General features: G+C 48.1%; 1 protein-coding gene across 2 annotated transcripts in view; it reads right to left on the bottom strand.

The window, feature by feature from the left end:
* Positions 1–1,324: 1,324 nt before the first annotated feature.
* Positions 1,325–21,126, bottom strand: part of LRRC25 (leucine rich repeat containing 25) — a 91,652-nt gene continuing 71,850 nt past the window's right edge. For both annotated transcript variants that reach the window (XM_083179463.1, XM_083179464.1), the window contains exon 3: positions 1,325–4,131. In XM_083179463.1, coding sequence (XP_083035589.1) covers positions 3,975–4,131 — 157 coding nt within the window. In that variant the 3' untranslated portion in view covers positions 1,325–3,974. The remainder of the gene's footprint in view (positions 4,132–21,126) is intronic.

The raw sequence follows: 21,126 nt of genomic DNA, 5'->3' as shown, positions 1-21,126 counted from the left end.
CCATTTCACATTTTTCACATTTTCTCACGATTTCAATGTTAAAAAATATTTTAACATTGAAGCCTATGGAAAAATCGGGGGCATCGCGTCGGTCGCGTCGGGACCAATGTTAATGGTCCCGACCGACGCGATGCCCCCGATATTTTACCTTTCCCGACACGATCCTCACGATTTCAATGTTAAAATATTTTTTAACATTGAAGCCTATGGAAAAAATCGGGGGCATCGCGTCGGTCGCGTCGGGACCAATGTTAATGGTCCCGACCGACGCGATGCCCCCGATATTGTGTCTTAGCCGGCAAAATGGACCTGATTTCAAAGGAAATCGGGTCCATCGTGTGGATCGTGTACCTTAACTTAAAGGTACACGATCCACAAGATTGTGGCCGTGCTAGGAAACAAGTACCCAATAGTTTGTTCCAGAATTTCTCTGTGTGTCTACAGGCCCAGAAGTTGTGGAAAAGGGTGCCTACACCGGTTTTACACTTTAGGCATCGCCCAGTCTCCTCCGGAACAAAGTGACTCCTTTGTTGTTGTTAAATATACGCCCTATGAACAAGTTTCACATGTACCTCCTGAAGAACTGAAGATTGTAAAATTCTAAGTGTTTTGTGATAGTATTTGAAAACAGTTTCGTGATCTATCAATAAAGGAATATCTACTGTACATTCCATTTGAGTGTTAATTCTTTCCCTATTCGTTCAGAAGGCAATGAAGACAGATGCTCATAGATGTGTTTGTTTTTAAAAAGGTTTTTCTGGAAATTAGAACAGGCATTAATTAGATTTATGTGAGATCTTATTCTACTGGAGAAAAAGACAAGGGCACCACAAAATAGGAGCTGGTTTTCTGGAAAAAGCTGCTGCTCAGTTTCAGGGGTAGTCAGTCCCTGACAAATAAACCAAAGGGAAAAAAAGGGAAACAAGGAGAGCAGCGCATTTTACCACAATGAATAACAAGATGCAGTTGAAATTGATAATATTTATATCAAAATCACATTAATACAATTATATAAGAAAAATAAAAAAATATAATAAAAACTGATTGAATTGCTCACTCATGGATTTAAAGTGCAAAGTATCTCTGGCTCGATGAAGTTAATATACGGTATGTGCACATTACCAAGAATTGGGAAATTTAATGATTTCTCTCCCCTTCGGTTTTAAAAGTTAGTCAGAACTGACTTTTATTACCGTCGGAGATCACCAAAAGGGTGCGGAAGCTGACTTCATGTAACATCCGGTGCCCGCCCCAAGCAGGCATAGGGCTGCCTCTGTTCCCAGGGGAACGTCCAGCATTTTCATTGGGATGCCCATAAAATGCTGGACGTTCCCCTGCCCCATCCCTCAGCCTGCCCACCTTCTCTCCCTCAACAAGTACGCCCCGGCCAGTGTGATAATCGCTGAAGGTGTTCAAAAAGGGGTTCTGCACATGCGCAGAATTGCGCAAGGACCTGTGCAGGCCTCTAACATTGGTAACAGGGCCGAAATCATCCCGTCCAATCAAATGTGAATCAGACCCTTAGGCTAAATAGACACCAACATCTTTGATAAGTAATGCTGGGGCATGGAGCATACACTGACTACTGTACCTGCTTCACTTCTGCATTTCTAGAAAAACTCTTCAGAATGAACAAAGTCTTGCTGAAATATTCAATGAAATAATTTCTGTCAATCTTTCTTTTTTTAATTATATTTATTTAACTTACAATAAACATATACAAACACCAGATTCATACAATGCTTTTATTATATACCAAGCGACGGATTCATAGTTGTGTGCAAGTTTGCTGCAAGTGCAGCTGCATTGTGTGCATGGAAAGCAGTGCAGACCTTCCACCGCATGCAGTTATCTGCATCTACTGTATGTGTCTGCACCTCCCCTACCATATGTATACATCATCTCTAGTTACACACATTTGTACCAACCCTATACCAGGTGCAAGCCAGATCACTCTCTGCATAGACTACACACCTACATTACACCTGCAGAACACTAAAGGTGTGTACACACGGGGGCGATTTTGTGTAATATCGCAGGAAATATGTTCTCATTTACTTTGATGGCGTAGCATCCTTGCTGTGATGCAGGAGCATTGCAGCAAGGATATTAAAGGGGACATCTGTAGTGTGTGGCTGTGGTGTCCTGCGTACTTTGTGGAGATTGTTGGAGTTCTCTCTATTATATGCTCTCTATAGTTTAAGGTCTTCACTGAAGGTCTCTATCATCATGACAGCATGATGATGACCTTTTGCCACATGGTTGGCCATAAGTCATAAGTATTAAAATTACATTTCTATTATTCACACAAAATGATGAAATGTTTGTACAGATGTAGCACCGCTCATCCAGCGCTGTGGCTCGCCAGACCACCCCCGCTGGCGAGCAAATGCTACATCTGACTGGGACGCTCATATCCGCATCAGGGAGATGCGCAGGGTTAGGGGGGGAGCGGGGAGGTTGGGGAACGTGGTGGGGACCGGCGGAAAGGCGGCGGGGGAGCTCCGTTGTAAGGCTGGTGGGGGCTGGTGTGTGGCACCGCCAGCCCTGCAAAGATGACACCCGCTCCATCTATACTTTTATACATTAAGGTTGACACTGGGGGTTATTATAGTGTACGGGTTCTACATGCCTACATGGCACTGGCCTCACCTCCTCCCCTTCTCATAGTAGGCCCATGAACATTTTCAGCTCCAGGCTACAGGCCCAGTAAGCCCTATGGGGGCGATTCTGTTTCAAATTTGGCCCCTATCCCAATGTTCGGGGTTTGCATGCATGCACAAACACCGACTGTGAACAGCCGCGGCAATTTGCAGCGGGGAGGTAGGGACGGGGTGGTCGGGGTATTTTCCCATGAAAACGCATGGGTACCTGCCTTGGGGCGGGCGGCTGATGTCACATGTCAGCCACCCACCCCGTCTTCATCCTAGCGGCCGCAAATATAAGTCAGTCTCAAATTACTTATATTTGCAAAGGCAGTGGAAATCCTTTGATGGTCGGCGACCATCAAATTATTTCCGCTGCTGCGGGAACATGCGAGGGGATGTGTCTTTCTAACACATCCCTTCACATAGCGGGGCGGAGTCACAGGGACTCGTCATCTGGGAGCTTCGCAGTTTACAGAGTCAATCAGAATGACCCCCTTAATCCGGCACTCCCTGTTGCTGACCAGCTATTAAGCTGCAAGTGGAGAGACAGATTATTTCTTTGCTTAAAAACTGCAGGTGCAGCCACATTTCAAGCAATCTAGGGCAAGCCCACAAACACAAGCATTACACATCTACAGCAGATGTTTAGTATAAGTTGTTACAGAACCCAATTATATGGCCTTGTTGATAGGCTAAATATTATCGCTATTGTTGCTTCTGCTGGATGCGCATTTTTGAGTCCCGAATTCTTGGTAAATCTTAAAATGCTGCTTACTCTAGTCAAGACAATAGTAATGTTTGCCTATGTAACCTTCTTTGCCTAATTTGTTTTAAAATACTAACAAAATCAGTAAATTGATAAGAAAAAAAAGAAAAACATAAGATCAGAGATATGTCCAGACCACCCTGCTCATTGAGGAAGGGCTCTTGGATTCTGGTCACACCAATATTTATTTCAATCATCTTTAGGGGTTTTGCTAGCTTCTAAAACAGTAGTAAATTGCATTTAAATGCTTCCTGTACAAATTGTCATTGGCAGTATGGTGTTTATATAATGCCTTCTTCTGTAATAGGGTGACACATACAAGGCAAGAGACTTGTCAACATATTTATAAACCATTGTATGCATTATACTGTGTAACAATGTCAATGTCACAGAGTGAATTGGCCTATACAGTACATTACATGACTACTAACATCAATATAAGTTACTGGAGGGAGAATATGGAATAACAAGCAGTTCGAATTGGTAAAAAAAAACTGCAAGCTTGTAATGCATTAATGCAATGGTGACTGCAGATTCTTCTTAGTGATGCAGTTACTGGATTACTGATCCGGTAAAATGTAGACATCGTCATCTTCTTTGTTGATTATAGTAGACTCAGAGTAGTCATAATAAACCCCTTGAGTATTGCTGTAAATTGGTTGGTCGCCCTCATTAACATCACTCTCCAAATATATATCTTCTTCTCCTACGTGTTTGCTGTAGGCAAGATTAAAAAAAAGGATGTTAATGTCAGTTTTTATGTAAGGACAATGGATAATGTTCTCTAAAGATACACACACCACATATAACTGGGATGAGGTCACTACACATTTTTCATGTCATGTTACATGTCACACTGGATACAGGATATATGTTGTGACTTGTGACACTGGACACAGGATATATTGTCGTCACACTGGATACTGGATATATGTCGTCACACTGGACAAAGGATATGTCGTCACACAGGACACAGGATATATGTCGTGAGTGACTCGTGACACTGGACAATGGATAAGATATAGGCCGTCACACTGGACACAGCCCCTTGTATTACTGCAGCCCCTGTACACAGTGTACTACTCAGCAGCACTGCAGCCCCTGCGTGTGAGCACTGCAGCACTGAGATTGACTTGGGAATCCCGTCTCGCGAAATTACTCCATACTCTTTAATCTTGGGAGTCTGGTCCGGTACGGGAGATATGAGGGAATGTTGGCAGATGGCAAATATCTTATCAGCTCTGGCTAAGGTATGTGTTGCTAGATCTTGGATGGCCGGCAGATCCTCGTCTCTCTCTGAGTGGACCAATCTGGTGAATGAGGTGTTCAAACATGAGATGGTGATATACACCAATAGGAATAATTTAAATAAATTTTTCAAAGTTTGGGGGCTGTGGTATCACTCTATATATTTTAAAGTGAGTTAGAAATGTCTTTTTTTTTTTTTTTTTTTCCCTAATTTACAAGTACTGTTCTTCATAATTTGAGCACTGGATATACGGTAGCTACGGGGTAATGGTACTGCTGCTCACAAATCTTAGGGAAAAAAGGGAAAGGAAAGGGTAAGGGGGAAGCAACGTGGAAAAAAGAAAAAGAAAAAGAAAAAGAAATTTTATGAATATGCTATATAGCAACCACAGAGATTATTGGAGATAAGTTTATATTAGATGTGGAGAAATATTGTTTGTTACGAAGGGTTAGAAAATTATTCTTTTATTACACTTGTTATATAGTAATTGATAATTATAGTAAATATTAATTATAAAGATATTTTTTCACGATATGAGAACATATAGCACTTTAGTATTACGATTATTGCACTTAAGTAAAGGGCCCCACCATCGTTTGCTCAACTGAAAGGGGGTTGTTTTTTCTTTTTACATAGCGGTATTACACAGTATAGAGTTGAATTTCTAGAGACAGATATCAATTATCAGGAGGTAGCTGGTCCTCATGCTTTGTAGGGCACCTGGATCTTAGAAAGATTGCATGTTGACTGGTAATAGGGGGGATATGTATAGAGTTATAGACCAATATCATTGCACTGATTAATATGTACATTTACTTTTGTTTTGTTTTTCCCTTTTTTTGTCTTTGTTTTGTTATTTAGTTATTAGTTTTTGTATGTGACATTAACGCTATCAAAATATTGTTGAGGATATTCTGTGAAAATTAACTTATTTGTTTTGTATGGTATGTTATTTATGTGAAAAATTTAATAAAGAATATTTTATAAATCACAAAAAACACAGGGTTCAGGGCTAAATAAATCACAACACAGGGCTTAGGGCTAAATAAATCACAACAGGGCACGGGCCACAGGACAGCCCCTGGACAGTGGACACTGCAGCCCCTGCGTGTGAGCACTGCAGCACCTAGTTAGTTAAATCACACTACAGGGCTCAGGCCTATAAACAGTCACTGACTCTCAAGTCTACAACACAGGGCAGTGAGGGCACAGGGCAGGTCACGGAGCACAGCACAGCACAGGGCAGTGAGGGCACAGGGCAGGTCACGGAGCACAGCACAGCACAGGGCAGTGAGGGCACAGGGCAGGTCACGGAGCACAGCACAGGGCAGTGAGGGCACAGGGCAGGTCACGGAGCACAGCACAGGGCAGTGAGGGCACAGGGCAGGTCACGGAGCACAGCACAGGGCAGTGTGGGCACAGGGCAGGTCACGGAGCACAGCACGGAGCACATGGCACGGAGCACAGCACAGGGCAGTGAGGGCACAGGGCAGGTCACGGAGCACAGCACGGAGCACATGGCACAGAGCACAGCACGGAGCACACGGAGCTTCCCAACCACCCTCTTCCCTCTGCAAGATTGGAGTGAAGATGGCGGGGCGCGCATGCGTCTTTTATAAGATCCCGCTCCCGCGAGAATCCGACAGCGCGATGATGACGTTCGGCCTCGTTATTGGTCCGGAATTCAGGCGGGAACTCCCGAGCCGGCTCAGATCTGGCCCGGATCCCCGATATTCGGATCTGTCGGATCTTGGGGATCCGGACCCGCTCATCTCTAAAAAAAATTGGCAAATTTGAAGGAATTCAAAGAGGTCAAGTATCTATTATGGGGTTTTCTTTTGTAGTTTAGACTGAGACAGCCATTGACCATCGTCGGAAAAGTCAGCAGTAAATTAAAGCCTGATCTTAGTACAATTGCAGAACTTTGTGAAAGAATATCCAAGATAAAAAAGGGGATTGTGCCAAAGAGAGGTCAATGGAGGCATCAGAGAGTTAAGTTTCCTCTTATAAGATAAGGAATACCGGAGTTTAGTATTCAATTTGATAGTAGGGAGCAGTTTAGGTGTAGAGGGCCGGTGCGTGCGAGGAGGGCAAACTCTATATTGTAGTCAGGTCTTGGAGATTGATATATGCTAACTCAATGTCAAGCTAGGAAGTAGAGCCAGGGAGGGAAAAGGAAGCAATAATTTGAGAAAGATGTAAGGCCAGATAGTAGAGTTTTATGTCAGGAAGACCTCTAGCATCTCCTGTGACTAACCTCCCCAAGGTTTTTGCTGCATAATAGTTCCAAATAAAGCCCTGAGAGATAAAATGTACCTGTCCTCTTAATCTGACTGTTGCCGTGGGTGTGGCTGCAGAGGTTCGATGATATCCATATATGGTGGACCTGTCCAAATATTGTCCCCTTCTGGGACTTGGTTTGTGGCCTATTAAGCTCTCTTCTAGCGCTTTTTGAATATTATTTAGGGTAGAAGCAGGAATAGCTATAGGAAGGGTCTGAAAAAGATAGAGCCATTTTGGGATTATATTCCTCTTAACGGCTATGAACCTACCCAGCCACAAAACTGTTTGTTTTGTAACGGTTTATGCAGAAGGGTATTCAGTTCTTATAAATATACAACTACAGTATCGTGCGGAGTCATTTTTAGTCATCTGCTGACCTCTTGTAGTCACTAAGCACAATTGCAGCTGCACATATTATATCTCATATAATCTATTTCTACTGATGCTGGGTTATTTTCCTCAAATTGGGGTTTATAATTATACGAGCCTTGTAATTTGCCTGCTATTCCGCAGTTTGTGATTAGTGCTGTTGATTATCTCACTACTGATCACTCTTTACACATTTAAAGAAGTTCAGCATGTACATTTTTGTGCTGCCTTTTGGTGTGTGTATATACTGTATTGTTAGCGATCACAGTTGTTTCAGTGATTCAGTTAGTTAGAGAGGACAGCGTGTCATTTGCATGCTCTCTCACAGTATATGCAATTAAAGTGCTGCTAGCTGTTTTACTGCTGATCACTCTTTTCCACACTAGGAGGTTTGGCATGTAATTTCTATGCTGTCCTCCTAATGTTTGTGATCTGCTGGTCTTTAGTGGTAGGTGATCTGGATTACATCCGCATATGTTTTTATCTCATACAGCCTATCTTAAATGATGGTAGGTTATTAACCTCTAGATAGAATTAATGGTTGTATGAGAGTATCCCCTGCTTAGGGGTAGAAGACCACTCATGGGGTACAGTTGCCTAGTGTTCAGTTAATTAGGGACCAGCACATAATTGGCATGCAATCTCACAGTATATAATTTATTTTCACTTTGAAGGTTCCACATATGATTTTCTATGCTATCTCCTAGTGTGTATATACTGTTAGTATGTCATTGGCAGGTTCTCTCACAGGCCCTTATTCTGATTGACGCGGACTTTACCGCGTACTTACGGATCGCGTCTTTACGACGTCTGCGCATGCGTGGAGAACGCTACGCGCATGTGCCACGCCTTGACTCGGTACCAGTTCGGGCAAATCCCGTCCAAAACTGTTCACCGCTATCAGTCTGGAAATAGGGGCGTATTATGGGCGTCATGCGGAATGACACATGGGCGTAGTTTCAAAGTGGGCAAAACGGGGCGGAAACATGGGCGGACACGGGGGAGTACACTTATGTTGGGGGGCGTACATTCGGAAACCACTCCGAATGCACGCGATTAAAAAAGGGCAGAAATGTGCGGTGTCCACAAGTGTACTATTGCTTTGCGGACACCACTCGTTCATGCGGTAGGCGAACGTACGCCTAATGACTACAACCATTAACACCTGAACCCAATAGAATCTACTCCTTTACTCATTACTCACTAATAGGCCGCTTGTCAGTGCTTTAATTGAAACCATTGCTGCTTCAAGGAACCCGTACTAAACACCCACATATGCTGTACTTGTCAGACACTTTAAAACTGCTAACAATGGACATGACAGAATATTAATACTAGCAATACACATGTGTATTTGACATGTACTCATGAAACCACACATTTTGGGTAAAGTAAACACATTTATTTATATTCATGTCACAGTCAATGGCAGTGTGATGCAATGACCATAAAATAATACATACAAACAATAATCAACATGGCAGGAATGCCGCAAAATAAATAATAATACAAAACAAATATAATTGCACACAGATGGACTCCAGCACCTCCTATGTGCCACTGCACATGCAGCCAGTGGGAAATGATGAGGCTGCTGGCCCTTCTACAGCAGGGCAAGCTGCACCTGACCATTCAACAGCAGGGCACCCTACACCTGGCCCTTCTGCAGCAGGCCAACCTGCAGCTGGCTCATATGCACCATCAGCAGAATCATTTGGAACACAACCGGGGACTTCACAAGATAGTACCATGGCCATCACTTCAAGTACAGCTGACAGTAATGCCAGGCAAAAGAGGGCAACAGGGGAACCACAAAGGACATATGAAGCAAGGCCTCAGCTGGTTCCCCTCAGCACGTGATTGGACACAAGAAGCTGACACACACAGCACAATGGAAGATTTGGGAACACATAACGGCAGAGATTAATGCAGCCACAAGTTCATTTCCGACCACGTTTGGCCTTGGTAGGCTCCTTGGCCTGTGCAGCAGCTCTTCGGGGACGGCCAGATGCTGGGGCAGGTGGAGCAGATGATGTGGAGGGGTTGGCTGGTCTACCCCTCCTGCCAGCAGGGAGTGTTGCCGCTGGTAATGCACCAGAAACGGATGCCATTAGGACCCTGTTGCTGGTAACCAGCTCCACCATAAGCTCATTATGGTGGAGGAGGAGATCATTTTGGCGGGTGGCTTGCTCGGCCAGCACCTGAGCACTTGCAGCCATGGCCTGCATGCTCGCAGCCATGGACTGCTGGGTGCTGACCAAGCTCGCCAGGATCTCCTCGGTCCTACGCACCCGTTCTGATGCCAAGTCTCCCTGCTGGTTGATGTCCCCAAGCACCTCGGCCAAGGCGGCCAAATCGGCTTGGCCCGATGCCTGCTGCTGCACAGGCCTACCTCTGGGGCCAGGTGGCACGGACTCCTCCACCTCCTGAACAGAGTCGTCACCAAGCGGTGGGGTGTCTGTGGGCAAAGATAAACACAATTAGGAGACATTCTACGATAATTACTTGCACAAGTTTATGGCATGACCAATATTTACCTTCCAGAAAAGACGCAAACACTTCAGCTGGGGCCTCGCTATCCATAGTGCTCACCCCCCGGATCTCCTCAACTGATATGCAGCTCTCGGCCATCACCTCCAGGGGGGTGAGCTCTAGCCCTGATGGCATGGGGCCGGCCCCAGATGTCTGGCTGTGGTCCCACCGCTTGGTCAGCTTCCTCTTCAGGTTGGTTTTGAAGTCCTGCCACCTGCAATGTAAGTTGACATATTAATACATGTCACTCCCAATGTTAGCTGTTGCAGCCATTGCTCTGTGCTACATATTACAACATGTGATTATTGTCCCATATATAATATTACATGCAACTATGATATCAACCGTTACAATACACATTCACAATCACCGTACTCTAACTCACAATGAAATTACATGGCAATAATGTATGTGTATCGTAACAACCTCACGGGCCATTTGCTAAATGCATCTAAGCATCAATTCAATCATTACTTGGCTATTACTGGCCACATGTATCACAAAACAACTTGCCTCTTCTTCACATGGTCCGTCTCACGAACTTGTGGCGCTACTTCATTAATCTCTGCCGTTATCTGTTCCCAAATCTTCCATCTGCGTGTGTGTGTCAGCCTCTCGGATGGACACTCTATCCAATCACGTGCTCGGGGAACCAGGATGGCCAGCTCCTGTGCTTCATATGCCTTATTTTTTTTGGGTGGTTCCGCTGTTGCCCTGGCTCGCCCCTTGCCACGTCCCTGGCCACGCCCCCTGGCACCAGTCGCTGCACTTGAAGTGCTGGCCATGGTACTACCTTGTGAAGTCCCCTGTTGTGTTCCAAACAATTCTGCTGATGGTGGATATGAGCCAGCTGCAGGTTGGCCTGCTGCAGAAGGGCCAGGTGTAGGTTGGCCTGCTGTAGAATGGTCAGGTGCAGGTTCCCCTGCTGGAGAAGGGCCAGCAGCCTCCTCATTACCCACTGCCCGCATGTGCAGTGGCACATAGGTGGTGCTGGAGTCCATCTGGTCAAATAGTTGCTGCAGCACTGGGTCCACCTCTGGTTGGGATCCAGCCATGTTAGCAACAACATTGTCACCTTCTAATACCCCTTTATATACTGTTTGTGTAATCTGTTTGGCGGACATCAGCGGCAGCTGCGTTCCGTGCGTGAGCGTACGTCGCTGGTTTTTCGCGCCGCATACGGTGGCGGAAATTCCATTGTGTAAAACCTGGCGAAAGTTCGACATGAAATACTGGTCACCAATGCTAACATTGCATAGAATCTTCTGATACACCTGTGACTATTGCTCAATACACATGCTATTTGCTAGCATGACATGACATTTCATTCATGACTACTGTGGTATTGTGGCGTTTTAGTGCAAGCTAAAAGTAGCCCATTCCCTTAGAGAATCCAGGCCACAAGTCATGCAATACTCATCTCTACTGTTATAGACCACACATGTGAGAGCCCTATAAATAATGTCTTCCTGCTAGAATCATTTGTCTTCAGATCTGGACTTGTCAGGGTCTAAGGTAAGCTCTTCCATGCTCCTTGTAGATATGATATCCATTAACAATGTAAGTGTATGAATGTATGCACTATTGCCTCACTGACTACAGATTGTTGGGCCAGCAAAGTGGTGTATTATTATTGCAACATGTCACATGTTCACTATTTCACTCACAGGGCTTAAACCTGTGTGGGTTCATCTATTGCAGGACAACATGTCCCAGCAATAGATGAAATGTGTCATAGTACATGATGTCGGCAAAAAATGCTGACACCTTTATCTGTGTGTTTTGGACGGTGTGTATTGAGTTCATATTATTGTGTCATCATTAGAGAGTCAAATGGATCTGCGGGATTTCATGGGGCGGCCATCTATTGTACGTATTGAAGGCTACAAATCTATTTGTAGTGGGATATGGCCATTATGTGCATAGGTGCATCAGTATTTATGTTCATTTCTTTATAGGTTGCAGAAGCTATTATGCGCTACATGGAGAGGAGGCTAAGGGCACTTGCGGCTCTCCCCACTCGTCGGCCAAGGAGGCCAGGACGTGCTAGAATCTATCGCACACGGGTGACTCTGTTTGCTATGCCCGATGATGAGGTACTTACTAGGTACCGGTTACCGCCACATGTCATTCTGGATCTGCTCACCTTAATTCAGAGCGATCTGGAACCTCTACACGGGATCACGACAGCAATTCCGCCTCACACACAGCTGCTGGCGGTGTTGCATTTCTGCGCCTCAGGATCATTCCAACAAGTAGTGGCAGTACTTGCTGGAATATCTCAGCCGGCCTTCTGCCGAATCCTGAGGCGTGTGACGTCGGCCATGTTCAGGCGCAAGGGGCACTTCATGGCCATGACATTTGCCACCGAGACCCTGCGCAGAAGCCAGCAGGCCTTCCATCAAATTGCTGGCTTCCCTAATGTGATAGGGGCTGTGGATGGCACCCATGTACCATTTGTGCCTCCATCTCGAAGTGAGAAGATATATAGGAACCGCAAATTGTTCCACTCACTGAACGTGATGGTGGTATGTGGCCCATCCATGGAGATTCTCGCCTTCAACTCGAAGTTTCCCGGAAGTGCCCATGACTCTCATGTCATCCGACAAACCGGGATATGGCATAGACTCCAAGAGCTGGAAGGCCGTGATGCGTGGGTTCTGGGTGACTCCGGTTACCCATGTACGCCCTGGCTACTTACGCCGTACAGCTACCCAGCACCGGGCCCACAGGAGGCATTCAATCGGGCGCATGTTGCCACCAGGCAAGTGGTGGAGCGCTCAATTGGCCTTTTAAAAGGTCGATTTAGAGTGCTCCACCGCACTGGTGGTGACTTACAATATGCGCCTGAAATGGTGTCGAGGATCGTGGGCCTGTGTATATTTTTCCACAACATTGCTGTGCGGCGTGAGATACCCTTTGATGAGTGGGAGGTACCATCTGAGCCGCAAGATCCGCCCATGCGCCCATCCCGCGCCCCTGAATGCCGGAGGGGATACCAGCTGCGGGACTCTGTGGCGCAAAGATACTTCAGGTACATGTTATTGAGTTGACACAACACACCAATTATTGTACAAATCACCCCTTCAAATAAGTACAGTGTGTTAGTTGTCAGTGTTACAACACGAAAATTAGCCAGCCTGCCCTCCTAATGGCAAAGAAATAGGAGATATTTATCATATGTGCTTAGTTTGGGGGGAAGTTCAATATAGGTGCTAATTATTATACCTTGGACAAGGGATCTTATGTGTTTGTTATATCTTCATTATTGTAGTTGATACTATCCCTGATGACTGGTGAGTACATTGATTTATTCTATCATGTGTTGGTGATTATTTCCTGTGTTGATGTATGATTTGTTTGCATATATAGATATATATCTATATATGATGTTGGAATTTATTCACATGTTTCAACATTTCAAGGAGCATGCAGGCAGGCAGGCAGGCAGGCAGGCAGGCAGGCAGGCAGGGCTGGTGTATAATGCTGGTTTCAGGATACCTGCAAGTGTGTGTATGTGTCTTTTACACATAAATGTACGCATACACATATATGCATAGAGTAAGTAATGCTAACTACAGCTATGCCTTGCTAAGCTATAGCACGCGTTGCTTGGCGGAGCGCGGCCTTATTGGATTTGCTAAGGGCATACACACTGTGTTTTATATATATCAGATTTGTTCATTGGCATACATCAACACTACGGTTTTGAAGGCATGCGAATTTTTCACCATTTGTGTTGGCGCAGAGACGCTGTTAATGTAAAAATGAACAATAAAGTTATTATCACAAATAACTGTGATCAACCAATGCCACCACCTGATTGGTTGATAGATGCCATTGTCAACATGGCGGAGACACGAAGGGCAGAACCCTTCACGCATGAGGAGCTCAAGGTTCTTGTCTCCGTCATGGAGACAAGGCTGGGCCGTGCGGGGCCCTTCATAACAAACCGCCATAAGCGGAGGGCGTACAGAGCGGCAGGGCGCCGAATTTACGCCCGCACTCGGGTGCGGAGGTCCCTCGGGCAGCTGGAGAGGCGGTGGTCGGACCTCCGCAGGCGCCAGCCCCAGCTGCTCACACAAATAAGGGGCGAAATTGCTGAATGTGAGTATTTTAGCTATGAAATTTCGCACTTACAACATAGCATATATAAGCAATAAAATGTGTCTCATGATAAGTGGGTGTCCATGGGTTTAAAAGTCCATAGACTCTTATGTGTGCTTCTTCCTGGTTAACATGCAGTCATGTGCCTTTTATATGTCATGCCATAGCATTGAGGATTCTGATGCATACAATGTGCCCAATCTAATATGTGTTACACATTGATAAATGCCTGGGTTGTAATGTGTGAACAAATGACTAACAATCACATAATAATTTAAATGTCACAATTTGGAGTCCATTAACAGTAAGGAGCTACTTTCCTGCATCGTTTGCCATCATTATCACCCTTCCATGTATGTCTTGTTATGGATGAATAAATGTGCCCCAATGAGCCGACATTGACCATGATGTTTTTTTCTACCACACAGCACGAGCCCGAGCCCGACAGGCCCGTGAACAGGCGGAGGCAGGCCTGGCCCAGGACGAGGCCCAAGACCCCCAGGAGGAGGTGGCGGCAAGGGTGGAAGAGGAGGAAGTGGAGGAGGAGCAAATGGTGGAGGAGGAGGTGGTGCGTGAGGAGGTGGAGGAGGAGGAGGTGGAAGAGGAGTTTGTGGCGGAGGAGGAGGTGTTGGTGGCGGAGGAGGAGGTGGAGGAGGAGGTGCTGGTGGTGGTGGAGGAGGAGGTGGAGGAGGAGTTGGAGGAGGAGGTGGAGGAGTTGGAGGAGGAGGTGGAGGAGTTGGAGGAGGAGGTGGAGGAGGAGTTGGAGGAGGAGGTTGTTGTGGTCGAGGAGATGGCGGAGGAGGGGGCTGAGGAGGCCACGGTTGCCCCGGACACATCAAGTTCCGAGGGGGAGGAGGCGTGCCAGGCACCGGACTCGCCGCAGATCGGTATGTTTACATAATGCATCATTCATGAAGTAGTTGTACTGGTATATGTTATGTAGCACTGTTGATTAAAAATTTTGGCCACATACTAATCATATAGACCCCAAAGTGGGTAGCTACAGATACAGGTACGGGTTAGATGGGGAGTCCAAGGCATCACTTTCATCCAGGACACCTCTCAATTACACAGGTTTGTGGGATGGGTTGGAGGTCCATTTGGACTGCCACATAACCGTTGAAGTTAAACAGGATCCAGGAGTAAAGGGATGAGTGGATCATTTGTGGATTAAAATCACCTGCTGCAAGCGTAGATTATGACCCATCAAATAGTGGCATCGATATTGTTGGTGAATGTTATTTATAAACTGTAGGATGTATGCTCGAAATGGAGTATGGGCCGGCCTACCTTGGAATGGCGTCACAAGTTGGCAGTGTCCCCGGAGCCTCCTCTACCTAAACCCCCCCTGTAGTTCTGATTTATTTTTGTCACTCACAGAATTGTAGGTTGGTTTAGACAGAATTATGATTTAGAGGATGTGTATTGTGCATTCCTGACATTTGCATAACTCCCATGCCACCAACCATCACTGAACTTAGATTGAGCAGATTGTGACAAGTTGTTATTGACGTAGGCCATGACCTGCTTGACATTGGTTAGTCATGGGTGGGTTGTGACTGAGAAGAAACAATATGACTGTTATGTCTTCTGCAGAGTTAAGGGTCGAGGGCAAAATAGACAGTATGTAGTAAATAAGTTTGCATGTATGTATATATGTATGTGTCATATATATTTATCTATGTGTGTCTCTATCTCTCTACATAGATAGATATATATCTCTATATATATATATATACACATGTCACCTAGCATTTGTGCAATTTATGTCGTAGTATGTGAAATGTATGCATGAATAACATGACTAATTTTTGCCCCTTTGACATGCCCACAGATGACACCACACCGGCAGATGAGGGGGTGCGTGGGGCCCTCCTGCGAGCAGAGCACCATCTCCGGCTCCTTCAAGCCGACTTGCAGGACCTAAAAGACCTGCTCATTTAATGTTTCCTTTTTTTTTTTTTTCATTATGTTAAATAGATATTTTAATAAATTCTTTATGCAAGTTCACAGTTGTTGGTTTTATTAGCACTTTAAATAGTATATGTGTAGAATGTTTATAATGTTTGACACAGGGTGTAATAGAAACCATTGCACTTACATTGCTGTAAGGGTTAATGTGTGCTATGCATGTGTTAGGCATGCTTGTAAGGATATATTGGAATCTAATTGATTCCAATTCCAAATAAGCTGTTTTTTATGAGGGTAGGTAATTGAATAAGTGGGTCATGTGATGTATTGCAGAAGATACTTCATAGTGGGTTGTTTGGCGGAAATCCTCCGCTTACGTGCGGTAGCACCGCTTGGCTCCCGTTCGGATGCGGTATTCCCGAGCATACTCTGTAATACTCTGTAATACCGTGACGAATCGGAGTGTTTCTCCCGCACACGCATGATTTGTATGTCGTCCGTAAACACGCCCTGTTCTTAAAGAGTGAGTCCGTCCGAATGCGGAGGACACGTGGGCGTTTCTACGGACGATGGCCGCATGCGGAAAAACACCGTGGCGTGCGGACCGCTCCGTAAGAATGCGGGAATTTCCGCACAGATCAGAATAAGGGCCACAGTATGTGCAATAGTGCTGCCAGTTATTTAGCTGCTGATCACCCTTTTTTTATATAACAATTGGAGATTCAGCCTTTGATTTTAATGCTGTATGCCAATGTATAAGGGGAAACTGGTTCCTATTTTGTATTATTGGTGATCTGCTGGCCTCTGGTGGTCGGTAAGCAATAATACACCTGCATACGTTTTGTAGCCTTTATAACCTCTATCTTTATTAATGATAATTACTTTTCTGAATAGGGTTAATGGCTAAATGAGGGTTTCACCTACACTTGGAGGGGAGACCCTTTACTAGGCACTGTTGTCCCCAAAACTTTTGCGTGTGGGCTAATACAGTTAATTTCTATCACATTTGGTTATAATAACAATATTGACTTAGAAAGAAAAAGAACCACGAATGCTGAATAAGCAATAAGAGAGCATAAACCCCTGATGGGTTCCCCAGGTTACACTGGAAGGTCAGCTGACATGCAAATAGGATGGGCACAAGGCCTATCAGAGCAGTGGGAGGGTACAGACAGGGAAGAAAAGGAATATGCTAACAGGAAGTCCTTCATCTGTCTGGAAAAGCTGCTGCAGGACCAGATCTGTCCCTCTCTATCTTCATCTGTCCCTCTCTACCTAGCTAGACTAGCTTTCATCATGGCCTATAGGCCGCGTAGGGCTACCCGCCCACCTGCCCACCTTACCGATTCTGCTGAGGCTGCTTGGGAGGTCGCGGGGCCTAGCGGCGTGGTCCCTGGTGGTTCCAGTGGGGACCGGAGGGGATCGCGGCGAGGCCTGGCGGCGCCGGAGCCGCCCGCACAGCCTGACGCGATGGTCGCGGCGCCGGCTGATGACGCGGCCCGGCGCCGGACCTCGCGTACTGCGAGTACAGGCCGCGGAGCGCGGCGGTGGTCGCGGCGGCCAGGGGGGGTCGGGCAGGGGTAGAGCCCGTGCCGCAAACATCCGCGGGAGAGGGCTAGGCCCCCGCACGCCCGCAGGCGCGACTGCTAGGCCTGGATCGCGGCCTTCCGCCCGGTCCAGCGCCAGAGGCGGATTCGTGCAGGCAGGACAGCCCACCCCTACACAGCCCCATGAAGCAGCTAGGGCCATGTCTATCCTCCGCCCCTCATCCATCCCCATCCTGGCTTCTAGGCTGCCCCAGAGGGGTCTCCCCTCCGGAGCTCCCCCTCCCACCTTTACTAGACCGGGTAGGGGCCGTGGGCGGGCCAGGGGTGGGGGTCAGGGGCCGAATAGGGCCCAGATGGTGCCAGCAGCCCCCGCTGAAACACCTAGGGGAGTGAGGGCCACAGGGATGAGGTCTCCGCTGCACCTGGCTAGGCGACAGCTGCTTAGAAGGGCCAGGCTAGTCCCACTACGCAGTACTCAGGCCCCTGCCCCTCCTGCTCCAGTACCCATAGCAACCCCCCTGATACCTGCGGCTGCAGATGGGGGGGTACAGCAGTTCCTGTCCCTGCTATCCAATTTTATGAGGCAGTCACCTGCTCCTGGGGGGGTGCTCCGGACAGCAGTCCTGCCCCTTCGGCCACCTCAGTGATCCCTACCCCAGCCCTGTCAGGTAGGGCCGCCCCGGCCGCGACTGCAAGACCTACGGCCCCTCTCAGTGCGAGGGATATCGTCGCTTCCGGAACCCCTCCGGTGGGTTTGGTGGAGGAGTCCTCCCAGATGAGCCTCGTACCAGTGGAAGGTACTTCAGGTGGGTCAGCGTCTAAACGCAAGTGGCGCAGGCGTAGGGCTGCACATACCTCCTCTTCCTCTGGCGGGTCCGACTCGGGAACGTCGGAGGAAGAGGGAGGCCGTAAATCCCGCAGGCGGCGCAGGCACAGGTGCCGTAGGCACTCCAGTTCCAGCGGTAGCCCGGGGTCCCCGTTGTTCCCTAGGGGAAAAGTAGTCCAGTGCGAGAACAAGGCCGTGTTTAGGGGACTCAGGCGCAGCGTTCAGGAACGCATTAGGGACGGGAAGTACGTCAGCTTCTTCGCTATGACGGCGCAGGCAGAGAAAGAATATCGCGCGGCGAAGAGACGAGGGGGTATTGGGGAGGAGGCCTACTGCACCTATCACCGGTGGCAGGCGGGCATGTTTATGTTCGCGGCTTGTTACTTAGAAACAAGACCGCAGGAACACATGAACATGGTGCGCTACATGCACATGATTCATGAGATGTTCCTTTCCGAAGCCGACTCCTCATGGCGCTCCTATGATGAGAACTTCCGTCGCAAGCAGTCCGGGTTGGCCGTTATGGCTTTTGGGTGTAAGGACGTGGAGATATGGATGGGGCCAAAGCCTGCGGCTGCTCCTGCGGCTGCTCCTGCGGCCACGCCAGCCTCCAGCCCCGCCCCTCGCAAGAACCAGCAACCCTTTCGTGGGAGGGCGGGGGGAGCCCCCGCTGGGCGTTGCTTCACTTTCAATGGAGCGGGTTGCGCCCTTGGCGCTTCATGCAAGTTCAAGCACGCATGCTCAAAATGCTGGGGCAATCACCCATTTAAGGATTGCAGGAAAGGAAAGCAAGGAGGCACCTCCCAGGCTGCAGCAGCCGGGGGCGCACCTCAGTAAGGCCCCTTCTCCTGTACGGGTTGACAGCTTGGCCGGCTGGCTGGGACGGTACCCGTGTAGGGAGGAGGCTGAATTTTTAGAGAAAGGCTTCCGCCTGGGTTTCCGCTTACCAATTCGGGGGGAAGTAATAGCTCATGCCCCCCGTAATTTAAAATCCGCAATACAGATGCCCGGGGTAGTCTTAGAGAAGGTGGACAAGGAGGTGAGCCTGGGTAGGATGGTGGGCCCCTTCCCGTCCCCCCCTATTGAGAACTTGGTTCTCTCCCCTGTAGGGGTGGTCCCCAAGAAGGCTAGCGGCAAGTTTAGGCTTATCCAACACTTGTCTCATCCCCCGGGCAGCTCTGTTAATGACTCCATCCTCGAAGACTTGTGCCGCGTGCGGTATCAGTCTTTCGAGCAGGCGCTTGATATAGTGCGCGGCCACGGACACGGGGCCTTGTTAGCCAGGGTGGACATCGAGTCCGCCTTTCGCCTCCTCCCACTTCATCCGGAATCGTTCCGGTTCATGGGCTTTCGCCTTCCCACGGGTTTTTACGTGGACAGGTGCTTGCCGATGGGCTGCTCGATTTCTTGCGCCTATTTCGAGCGCTTTAGCAGTTTCTTGCATTGGTGCGTAGTGTCGGGTTCAGACGAAACTGGTGTGGCCCACTACTTAGATGACTTCTTGTGCGTGGGCCCTGCTGGTTCCCAGCGATGCAAGCTCCTGCTGACATACCTGCAGGAGCTTTTCCGGGATTTTGAGGTCCCCATTGCGGCGGACAAGACGGAAGGCCCAGTACCGTGCCTGTCTTTCTTGGGGATAGAAATCGACACAGTGGCGGCCTTTTGCCACCTCCCCCATGACAAGCTGTCTCGGCTACGCGGAGCCATTAGCATAGCATTGGCCACGGGTAAACTACAGTTGCGCCAGCTCCAGTCGCTCCTTGGGCTTCTGCATTTCGCATGCAGGGTCATACCCATGGGTAGAGTTTTTTGTAGGAAGTTGGAGAGATCCATCTCAGGCGTCAGACACCCCCTCCATTATGTACGTCTCTCCGCAGAGATAAAGAGGGACTTGCGCACTTGGCTTTCCTTCCTGGAACAGTTCAACGGAGTCCTTATTTGGCCTGCGAGCCCACGCACCAATGCACAGTTACAATTGTATACTGATGCAGCGGGCGGAGTGGGATTTGGAGCCTTCCTTCACGGTTCATGGTGCGCCGCTCCATGGCCCGTGGAATGGGTCTCGGAAGGGCTTACAAAAAACCTATTGCTGCTGGAGTTGTTCCCCATTGTAGTGGCGCTGGAATTATGGGCGGACAGGCTTCGCGACTCCAGCATCATATTCTGGTGCGACAACTTGGGAGTTGTGCACTCAATTAACAGGCAGGGTTCAGCTTCCATGCCGGTAGTCCACCTGCTTGCGCGCCTGGTGCTGAGATGCCTGCTGTTCAACATACAGTTTGTGGCACAACATGTTCCCGGAGTAGAGAACTCTGTGGCAGACGCATTGTCCAGGGCCGACTGGAATAGGTTCCTGGCCCTGGCTCCTGATGCATCCATTGTTGGTGAACGCTGTCCCTCTTATATTTGGCAGATGATCAGGCCGGAATGGAGGGGCTAGCCATGCGGGCTATCGCGCCACGGACGCTCCATTGCTATCAGGCTGGATGGCAGGAGTGGGAGCAGTTCAGACTGTCCGCTCCGCAAGCAGGTAAGACACCTGAAGCGGCCATGGCGGCCTTTGTTTGGAGTTCATACTCCGCTGGTCGCTCTGTCGCCTCTGTGCGCAGGACTTTGGCAGGGGTGTCCTTTTTCTCCTCGCTGCAGGGTAGGGCGGACCTGTCCCGGTCATTTTTGGTGTCCAGGTTGTTACTGGGTTGGCGGCGGGCTAAGCCCGCTCTCCCGGACTGCAGGCGCCCTATCCATATGTCGTTACTTCCAGCACTGCTGGACGCCCTGGGGGACATTTTCTGGCCTTATTATGAGGTCCTCTTGTTCCGCATGGCGTACGTGATGGCATATCACGGGGCCTTCAGGATTGGGGAGCTGGTGGCCCCGTCAAAACGGAT

The sequence above is a fragment of the Crinia signifera genome, chromosome 1 (assembly GCF_055691185.1).
Source record: "Crinia signifera chromosome 1, ASM5569118v1, whole genome shotgun sequence".
Taxonomy (NCBI): Eukaryota; Metazoa; Chordata; class Amphibia; order Anura; family Myobatrachidae; genus Crinia; species Crinia signifera.
The sequence above is the reverse complement of the archived record's forward strand: the minus strand, read 5'-3'. Positions and strand labels throughout refer to the sequence as shown.